Below are 11,037 nucleotides of genomic sequence, written 5' to 3' on the forward strand. Positions count from 1 at the left end.
CACTTTTAATGTTCTTTCGCCTTCGTAACCAATTACCAATGACCAAGAACTTTTTATATATTCGTAAACTGTGTTAAAAACTCGCCGGTCCAATAATTCGGCCAGAGTCCCGTTATGAAATTCACACATTTCCTTTGCTTGACTGTGCGTTAGTCCATACCCAACTCTATACAGAAGCCGGTAGCAATACCCGTCAATAAGGACTCCGTCGTAGCATTTTAAATTAACTAAAACAGTGTAAGGATTAATTGACAAAAAAGTATTCACATAACCTATAGAAAAACTTTACAGCACTAGAGTTAAATTTAGTGTTAATTTTACTAAATTAATAACAAAAACTTACAAAATATTCGAACTACTTGGTTGAGAATCTGCAGGTCAAGTTCACCCCTAAATAAATCCAAATTTAAACTATCTCCGGGAGGACCTGGAGGTCCAATAGGTCCAGGAGGTCCCTGTGGAATACTGGTTGTTTCTTGAGTTGATTTTTTAAGTTTCAAAGTTGATTTATGTAGCGAAGCATTTCTATTGAACGGTTTGCAAACTAAATATTGTTCGTCTGACTCTTCTTGTGATACACACACGCCAATTAACACGAATAAAATCCAATAGCGATACATTGTAAAGTCTAAGTTAATTTATTGACACAATTTAAAATGCTAGTCCGATAAAATTTCTGGTGTCTTAGCAAATTAATATCAATGACACAAAGAAATAGCTTTCGGAAAAACATTATTGCTAGAAAAAAGTCTTAACAATATTGAAGTTAATTACAATGCAATTAAATAGCGAAGTCATATCATGAAGTGCTAATATGACATCGCTTGCTTTCAATTGAAAAGTTCAATGAAAATTTACGACATATCCTAAGTGGTTTAAGTTGGTTTTGTTTTTATGTACTTGACAACACATTGTTTTCTGTAAATTTTAAACATACCTTTAAACCTACATCTATCGTCTGAGGTAGAATAATAATATGTTTTGAATGCTTTGTGAAACACAGCGTCTTTGGGCGTATCGTCTAATTTATTTGTGGTTATAAATAGCGTATCCGGTTTAATAATTAAAATAACTGTCATTAATTTTTAATTTCAACAAACCTTTAAAATTATACCAAAATTTAGCATCGCATTTAAGAATGCTAAAGGCCTACAATAGGCTTTCGCGCATAATTACCATAATAAAAATGTTTAAAATTGGTTTACCAAAATAAAATAACAATTTATGTTTTATATATGAAAATTAGGTAAAGTAATTCTTAAAAAAATATATGGTTTTAGCTAATGTTATGGAAGGCTGACATGATATTTACGTAATTAAAACTAAATTCACGTAATTTGGTTAAGGTTACAAGTCTTGCTCTAATGTGGCGCGAGCTGAACCCCGTGTTCGTTAGTGCTCTCTTGCGTTTAGAATTAAACGTGATGTATCTCCAAATAATAGTTAATTGTGCCCATGTTTTTAAAGTTGTTTCTTTAATAGGAATATTTAAATTTGTTTTAACAGATACTTATAACAAGTAGTAAGTTATTAGTTTAATTCAGTTAACTGTTTAATAGAATTGTTTTCCGGGTCCGCACATTTTTGGACACGGCCCGGGTTTCTTACACAGTCATGCTTTATGACCAAAGTAAAATGAAGTTCCTGTTTAAAATAGTTAAAAGTTAACGTTTTTCATTCAATCTTGACAATATGCGTCTTGCAAGAAAGGGGTGCCTTGAAATTATTAAAAAAACACTGTTTTTTATAAATTAATATTTTTTATTTTTTTCACAGAAAAGCTGGCCTTCTTGGTAATATTTTAACTAACTGACCAAAATCATATTCTGATATTTAAATAAGAAAACAAAAAATATACAAATAAAATAATTGGCAGATTGGAGGTTACATAAAAAAAATATACAAAATTTCAAGATGGCAAATTTAGTTGCAATACTTGAACAAACTGTGTCAACAAGTAAGTGATTTTTTGAACACTTTTTAATTGTATTATGTCTATATTGAGATATTGTTTAAGGACCTTATAGTAAATTAATTGTAAAAGTTTATATAAAGACTTATGAATACAAATTGAAACTAACTAACAAACTATATTGCACTACAGCTGGCAGACTTTTTGCCTAATTTATTGGATTTTTTACATGTTGAGATGTTAGATTTTTAAGTTTAAAATTGTTTCATTCGCTTACTTAGATCAAAAGGAACTGGTAAATGCTCAAAGTTTTCTTGAACAAGCAGCTGAAAGTAATTTAGGAGAATTTTTAGTTGGACTATGTCAAGTTTTAGCAGACATAAATCAAAGTGAAGTGGCAAGAGCTGCTGCTGGTTTACAGGTATTTACATGTTTTTAATTAAATATTCATTTATTTTTTGCTAATTTTTAAATTAGTTCTTGCCTATTTTAATATTGAGTTAAAAATATAATTTTCGATTTAAGGCAAAGAATTATTTAACATCAAAAGATAGCGCGGTAAAGCTTCAACATCAACAAAAATGGGCATCATTGGATGAACAAGCAAGAGTTAATATACAAACTTTAGTAAGTAACTTTTAATTTGAAATTTTGTAAATTATCGTATTATAAATACATAAAAACATTTGTTTTTTAGGTACTACAAGCTCTTGGTACAGAGAAAAGCAGACCGTCTGCTGCTGCCCAGGTTATTGCTGGGATAGCTTGTGCTGAAATTCCTAACAATCGATGGCAGGTAGGGCTAAATATTTAAAATCAAAGATTTTCCTGTTTTTTTTTGTAGAATAACATTGTGTTGTACTACCATTTTTTTTAAATTAACTTTGTGTTGTACTATCATTTTTTTTAATAATAACATTATGTTGTACTGTCACGCATGATTTATTTTATTTAATGCAAGTTAGCTTGCTAAAGTATCTAGTAAACACTTATTTATTTTTGGGTGAGCCAGAATTAAAAAAAAAATTGTTTTAGGATTTAATTCCACAACTTGTTCAAGGAGTAAATACTGGAGGAGGCTCACAATTAAAAGAAGCGAGTTTAGAGGCTATTGGTTATATTTGCTCTGATATGGTTTGTTTCTTTTTTTTTAATTTCAATAAATAAATTTATATATTGTTTACAATTTTGTTTGAATAATAAATACTTTTTACTACAGTAATTAAGAAATCAGTAAAGGTATGTAGCGCCAAATTCAAATACCGCTATAAAGTGCTTGTTAATAATTAACAAATTTAAAAGATTCACTTTTTTAAGTTGTTGCCATAATTTCGATATATCTATTGACTTTATAGATTAGAACAATTCTAATATTCTTTTAAATTGCATGTTTAATATACATATGTAGTGCTATAATGTTTAAATTTTTAAGTTGTATATATATATAAAATTTTTAGGTTTAATTTTTAATTTTTTTTCTAGGAACCTGAATGTTTAATGGGGCACTCAAACGAGATATTGACAGCGATTGTACAAGGAATGCACAAAGACGAACCAAGCATTCACGTCAAACTTGCTGCCACAAATGCAATGTTAAACACTCTTGAGTTTACTAAAGAAAATTTTGATCAAGAAGTAATAATGTGTTTCTTTAAAACTAAAAAAATTAAACATAAAATGAACAGTAACTCTATATCAATTGTAAATTGACAGTTAAATTATTGCAAAATTTCAAGTACTAGTAATGTATATAAAGAAGTATGTTATTTGTAAATTATGCTTCATTGTAATTTTTTAAGTATCATAATAAGTTTTGTGTTCTCACAGGCTGAAAGGAATTTTATAATGCAAGTCATATGTGAGGCTACTCAAGTGGAAGATACAAGGGTAAATATGAAAGTAATATTATAAACCTTTTCTACTTCAATGTAATATTATAAATTTGTTTCATAAGATTACAATTTTATTATTTAAATTTGAGTTAATTTAATTTATTGTGTTTCAGGTAAAAGTTGTTGCTCTTCAGTGTATGGTAAAGATTATGAGTTTGTACTATAAATACATGGAAGCCTACATGGGCCCTGCTTTATTTGCAGTAAGTAGAAATATTCAAGCTGATTTAAGTCTAAAAAAATCATGTTTAAAAATTTATTTTTAAGTTACGTTCAACTATATTTTGTGTATTTTTTTTGTTTTGTTGGGTCTTCGGTTTTTAAGCTTTTGTAATGTTTAATACTTTTTATAGGTAATATGTACAGTTTTTAAAGTTGTTTAGACTTGATAACACAAAGTTTTGTGTAAGTTTTAAATGTTTTAGAGTCTGCAGAAACACTTTTACATATATATACCCGTTTATCGATTTTATTCTTCTTTTTTTCTTAGATCACAGTGGAAGCAATGAAATCATCAGAAGATGAAGTTTGTTTGCAGGGGATTGAGTTTTGGTCAAATGTTTGTGAGGAGGAGATGGATTTGTCAATCGAACTTACAGAGGTAATTTTTTTATTATTTAACATTTAAATTGTTGATATATTTATTATATAATTATTTGGTATGTACTTTTATTTAACTTAAATTAAGTTTAACAGCTTAAGAGTCCCAATAAAATAAATAATTAAACACACTCCATGCAAATAAGTTATTAAATACTTAACATGAATAAAGGCCTGTTCACATAACAGGGTAATGTTGCCTTGCGTTGCGTTATGTAACTTTACGAGTTTTAAAGATTTTTTTCAAAATTTTAGTAAAAAATATCTAATAAGAGTATACTGCTTACGAAATCTTGCGTAAGTTTCGCTTCAGCCACAAAATTTTACGAAATCTTACATAACTTTTCGCAAAATTTGGTGCATGTGAACGGCTCTGTTCATTTAAAATAGTTGCACAACTTTGCATCACGTTGCATACGCTGTGTAAACGAGCCTTTACATCTTAAATTTGCTAATAAATCTCCTAAAAATTGTAAATATTTTTTTGATTTTATAATAGGCTTGTGAGGCTGGTCGCCCACCCGAGAATATTAGTAAATTTTACGCAAAGGGAGCTCTTCAATATCTTGTTCCTATTCTTACTGAGATCCTAGCTATACAGGTAATGTTATTTTGAAATCACTAACAACTTGTCTAGCTATATTTTGTTTTAATGTTCTAAGGTTATTTTTACATTTAATTTGTAAGATTCTATTAAAAAAATTTATTTTGGTATTACATATGGGTCAGAGCAAAATTCATTCTTTTGTGTACTATAAGTAATTAATTGACTTGTAAAAAAAATTGTAACTTAATGGTATATAAATTTAATTTTTAAATTTTTTTTTATTATTTTTATTTAGGAGGAGCTGGATGATGAGGATGATTGGAATCCCTCGAAAGCTGCAGGAGTTTGTTTGATGTTGCTCTCCAATCTTTGTGAAGATGACATCCTTCCATTGGTGAGTTTATTGCATTATATTTTTAAATGGTCTTAAAAAGATCTCAAATTTGCTTTTTTAAGGAAATTTATGTTAGAATTTGCTCTTTTCTTTTTTAAAATCAAATAACTCTTTGTTTTTATATCAGACATTGTTTGAGTTTTATTGTTATTGTTATTTAATAAAAAGAAAAAGGTTTTGTCACTGTTTTTTCCTTTGTTACACATACCTTTATTAAAAAAGAATCTTATTGAGATTTATTGTTTTTACTAGCATTCCCTTTTTAAAAACTTTCTTTTATTGTAGCTTATTTAAGACTTTAGCAGTTTCTTTTAAATACGAAATAATATATCGACATTTTAATTTCATTATATTTTATTTAATTAATATTATAAATAATTAATTATTTAGGTTGTGCCATTTGTGACCAACAATATCAGCAATAGTGATTGGAGATATCGAGATGCTGCAGTTATGGCTTTTGGTAATTTTAATCTGATAAATTGATTTTTATTTTAGTGTTAAAAAATGTTAAATACTAAAGTGATAATCAAAAAATATTATATACTTTAAAGCTTTAATTTTTTTTTTCTGTTTTTGAATGAGAAAATTAATTATTGAATGCGAAATGATACAACTTTTCCCTTATACAAAATCTACAAATTTTTTATTTTCAACCAAACTTTTTTTATTATTTTAGGTTCTATACTGGAAGGCCCAAACACTGAAAATCTTACCACAATCGTTGAACAGGGCATGCCAATGTTTATTCAGTTACTTAAGGATGAGAGTGTGATAGTTCGTGACACGACAGCCTGGGCTATTGGTCGAATTTGTGAGCTCATTCCTGAAGCGGCATTAAAGGAACTGTTTTTAATGCCACTTTTGGAGGCAATGGTTAATTGTTTGGAAAGTGAACCTAGAGTGGCCACAAATATTTGTTGGGTGAGTTTTTGTCGCTATTTTATTTGTAAAACTTTAATATAAGGTTATGTTACTCTAACCCAGTCATGGCTGTCCTGGGTAGTTTTGAATATTATTGGCCGTATTGTCATATGATTAACTTTGCAATTGGTTATAAGCCTATTTATAGTGGGGTTAAATCAATGACCGCATGTTGTGATGCCAGGTGTTTTAACCACTACACCACACCACTGGTATTTTTAGAATTCAGTAATTTCTTCAATAAAAAAAAAGTGTTTAAAAAAATAATTTATTTTTTTAGGCCTTTTCATCTTTATCTGAATCAGCGTATGAGGCAGCAGATATTCATGAAGATGATCCGGAAACTTATTGTATGTCTTCTGTTTACGAGAAAATTGTAGAGAAGTTACTACAAACCACTGACAGGTAAGGCTGTTTAAATGAATTAAGTCATTCACTTATTTTTTTACTGCTTTTTAAAAGTTGCATATAACTAATGACCTAGATTACGGGCACCCAAATTACTAATATTTTTTTGTTTTAGGAAAAATATTTTACATTGAGCTGTAGACAATTTTAATTTTTAATTTGCGTTTTTATCTAAATATAAAGTAACTAATTTAAAAATTAAGTAGGTATGTATATTAATGCTTAGTAGTTTACTGTTAAAATAAAATTGCCTCAAGGGTTACAGATATTGGGTTCGATTAATTTTCCTACATTGTTTACTATTTATTATACAAACTAAATTGATAACTAATCTTGAAGAAAATAATCGGATATTTTGTGAAGCATTAAAATATGATATTAAAAATTTTATGGTTAAATTACATTACTATACTTTATAAACTTTAAAAAAAAATAATTTTGAGAAATTTCCATTTTGTATAATAATATCAATATAGTGATTCCTTTTTCAATTAAACTTTTTAGTTTTAAAAAAAAATTATTTATAGTGTATGCTGAGTATTTAAAGTAAGTGCTTACCAAAAATTGTAGTATATACTTCTTTTTTCAATAGTTTATTCTAATTTTGAATGTTTTTTTTTGTTAGAAATGATGGTCATCAGAATAATTTAAGAAGTGCAGCTTATGAAGCAGTTATGGAAATGATTAAAAACAGTCCGAAAGATTGTTATGACACTGTTTTAAAAACAACAACTGTTATAATGAACCGAATTCAAGCCCTTCTGCAAATGGAGGTAAAATTTTGTTGATAATAAAAAATAAACTAATTTGTGTTATGCATTTTAATTCTTAAAAAAGTAAACATAATTTTTTATTAGTTAAGTTAAAATATTTTATCTGGAATCAAAACAAAATATTTAAAATCATTTTAAAAGTTAAAAATTATATATTTAAGGTAACAGTTCTTAGAAGGCTTTATAAGTTCATTTTGTAAATAAATATGCTTTCTTCTTGATCATATTTGATGGTCTGATATTTTTAGTCTCACATCCAGTCTTCCAGCGATCGTACACATTACAACGATCTTCAGTCATTGTTATGTGCAACATTACAGAGTGTGCTTCGAAAGGTTAAAGAAGAACATGTGTCAGGTTAGTTTTAAAGTTATTTATTTGTTCTCGATAAAATGCTTCAAAGCTTAAACCTGTAACATAGAGATAGTGTTTTACACCAGTATAGTTCCTAGTTATTTTTGCTAGTTTGGATATTATTGACTCCTATAATATTTTTTTAATATCAACCTGCTGATTGGTTATTTTAAGAAAGCATATCAAATCTTAATTTTACTTAAAAAAAAATTGTTAAAAAAAATGTTTCTAAATTGTTTAGACATAGCAGACAATGTGATGACCTCCTTGCTCCAGATGTTGAAGTCGAGTACAGGAAGTGGAGTTCAAGAGGATGCTCTTATGGCTGTTGGAACTTTAGTGGAAGGTTAGTGTTCTCACTTTTAAATGATGCCCAATAATTTATTAGTTACAAAGACTTAATAATTTTTAATATATTTTTACTTAGTGGTTGGGGCAAAGTTTATGAAATATTTGGAGGTTTTTAAAGAGTTTCTAATTGCTGGGCTGACAAATAAAGCAGAATATCAGGTAAATTTTATTATTTATTTTTTTCAGGTAAATTTAATACTAAAGTGCATATAATTCTGATATTATTGGGCAAATTTTTTTCTTTTTTTTGTTTTTTTTTTAATATAAAATTAAGGGCTAATTTTTATCGAGCTTTCAAGACAACTAATACAAAATTTTAGACATTATGTTTTGTTTTTATTAATTAAAAAAATTTTCAGGTTTGCATTGCTGCAGTTGGAGTAGTTGGTGATATATGTCGTGCAGTCGGACGTCAAATCCTACCCCATTGTGATGAAATAATGGCCATGTTGTTGTCCAACCTATCAGATGCGAGTGTGCACCGAAGTGTAAAACCTCACATTCTGTCGGTGTTCGGAGATATTTGTTTGGCCATCGGAGGGGAGTATAAGAAATACTTGGAAATAGTGTTGCAGACTTTACAGCAAGCTGCAAGTGCCCATGTTGACAAGGTAAAATGCCTTATATCACTAAACTTAAACTGATACTAATAGTAAATCTGGTATATAGTTTATAAATAAAAGCAATAGTAGTTTAGTAATTGGTATTTTTTTTTATGAAAAATCTTTTTTTTTCTTGTATTTTGTTTTGGAAAACAATTTATTAAGTTTACAAGAATTTTTTTTGGTTTTTGCGAATTAGACTTAATACTAATTATTACTTTAATATGTAAATTTAAATTTTAGACTGATTATGACATGGTTGATTATTTGAACGAATTACGAGAAAGTTGTCTTGAAGCTTATACTGGAATAATTCAAGGTCTTAAGGGAGACAATCCAAAAGAAATCAATCGTATGTTTAAAAAAATGTCAACTTTATTAACTAAATAATTAACATTAAAAACCAACTTTTTTGTAAATTTTTTAAGACTTTAATTTTTTTTTTTTTTTATTAAATAACTTGATAAATATATTTTAATTTTTAATTTTTTGTAATATTAATAAATAAAGTTGAAAAAACTTCACAATGCAAATGTTAGCTTTTTATTTTTATATTTACAGCTGATGTTCTTCTTATGAACGATCACATTATGTTTATATTGACATTCATTGATGCAATTGCAACTGATGAGGATCACTCGGAAGGAACTGTTGCTGCATCTTCTGGACTTATCGGGTAATTTAATTATTCTTATAAACTTTCAAAATTACAAAATCAAATTTGTTCAAGGTGGTTTTAAGTTCTATATTATAACGATAAATTGATTAAATTGGTAATTAGATGATGGTGAGTATGCGATAGATAATACTAAAATATCTAGATAAGCTAAGTAATAACCAAGCTTTGAGTAATAACAGGCCTACAATAATGTTTATTCTTGTTATATTAAAAGGAGGGGGCCGTCCTAATAACAAACTCCTTTTAATGTTACAGTGATTTGTGTGTTGCTTTCGGGCAAAGTTGTGGGGGAAATTTAGTTAAGTTAATTGAGTCAAAACAAGCCATTGGAGATCTCTTGACCGAGGGCAGAAGATCAAAAACAAGCAAAACTAAAAGCCTTGCTGTCTGGGTCACAAAAGAATTAAGAAAGTTAAAAACCAAAGCTTGAAAGCAAATTCTTGGTAAGCAAAATAATAATTAATATACTCTAAACAGTTTTATTAAGTTAAATTAACTTTTTTAAAAAAAATTTTGCAGAGAATTATAACCGTTGAAATTGAATACATGTGCGCAATTATATTGTTTCCAAAGAGTGAATGCGAACTAACACAACTTCTTGTAATGCGTGTGTGCTATATTTTAAATGGTGTGTGATTGCTTGTGCGATTAGATGAATTTGTGCATTCAACACTTATGCCAAACCAATTTTCTTGAAATAAATTTTCTTAAAACAACTGATTTCGACGTTTTTATTTGTGAATATTGACATTGTTTAAATTAAAATACATGTTGCACTTTAAATTCTGATTAAAAAAACGGAACAATTTTTTTAACTAAAATTGACATAAAAAATATTAAAATTTTGAGGTGTACCTTGTGCGAATGTTTGATTGGAAACGAATGCGTATGCCTGTGTCACTGTGCCTTAGCGTGTGTGTGAAACCTTAAATACTTTGAGAAAACAAAAATTTCAAAATGTGGACTTCGATTGAGTGAAAACGTGTGCTACATCATTGCCATTTCCCTACTAAGAATTTTGCTGGAAATTTCAAAATACAATTTTTGGTGTTCCAAGTAAAATTGTTTCTTGTTTTTCAGTGATCAAAGTAGTATTTCTGATATTTTGTGCAAATTTTTTTCGTTTTCTTAGTGTGTAACTTGTGCTTTTACAACATATTTTTCATTGGTTCTACTAACTTAAGTCGGCGAGTATATTTATTCATTTAGTTCCACTGTTTTATTGCAAATTATTGTAAAAGGCCAAAAAGTTTCTTAAAATTTTCGAAAAATTCACCCTGTGCTTCTGCGGCAACTTTAATGATTATTTACATTATTCTATAAAATATAAACACAAAACTTCTTTAATTTGAGATTGTGTGGTATTTATACGACAAATAAAATTGAAGAACAACAAAAAATGCAGGTTTACATAGGTCAACTATTTTGTTATAATTTATTCGTAAATCGTTGAACAACGAATATTAAATATAGATATTTTTAGGAATGTAATTTCCTTCAGGTGGAAAAAAACAGAATGCGTGTTGGTAAAATTATATTTTAACAGTTGAAACACCTTTAATGTGGTATCAGATAACAAAATTTTATTAAGTTTTTAACAA

General features: G+C 28.0%; 1 protein-coding gene across 1 annotated transcript; it reads left to right on the plus strand.

Annotated features, from left to right (window-relative positions):
- Positions 1 to 1,780: 1,780 nt before the first annotated feature.
- Positions 1,781 to 10,951, plus strand: LOC145743618 (importin subunit beta-1-like). Its single transcript, XM_082561622.1, has 23 exons — positions 1,781 to 1,957; positions 2,194 to 2,333; positions 2,438 to 2,539; positions 2,610 to 2,708; positions 2,948 to 3,046; positions 3,395 to 3,547; positions 3,740 to 3,799; positions 3,918 to 4,007; positions 4,295 to 4,405; positions 4,904 to 5,005; positions 5,247 to 5,345; positions 5,736 to 5,808; positions 6,025 to 6,269; positions 6,550 to 6,674; positions 7,303 to 7,450; positions 7,699 to 7,807; positions 8,046 to 8,150; positions 8,232 to 8,314; positions 8,515 to 8,766; positions 9,001 to 9,109; positions 9,319 to 9,433; positions 9,692 to 9,879; positions 9,956 to 10,951. The coding sequence occupies exons 1-22, from the start codon at positions 1,915 to 1,917 to the stop codon at positions 9,864 to 9,866; spliced, it is 2,637 nt and encodes an 878-aa protein (XP_082417748.1). The 5' UTR covers positions 1,781 to 1,914; the 3' UTR covers positions 9,867 to 9,879; positions 9,956 to 10,951.
- The last annotated feature ends 86 nt before the right edge of the window (positions 10,952 to 11,037 follow it).

This window comes from Corella eumyota, chromosome 2 (assembly GCF_963082875.1).
Source record: "Corella eumyota chromosome 2, kaCorEumy4.1, whole genome shotgun sequence".
NCBI lineage: Eukaryota > Metazoa > Chordata > Ascidiacea > Phlebobranchia > Corellidae > Corella > Corella eumyota.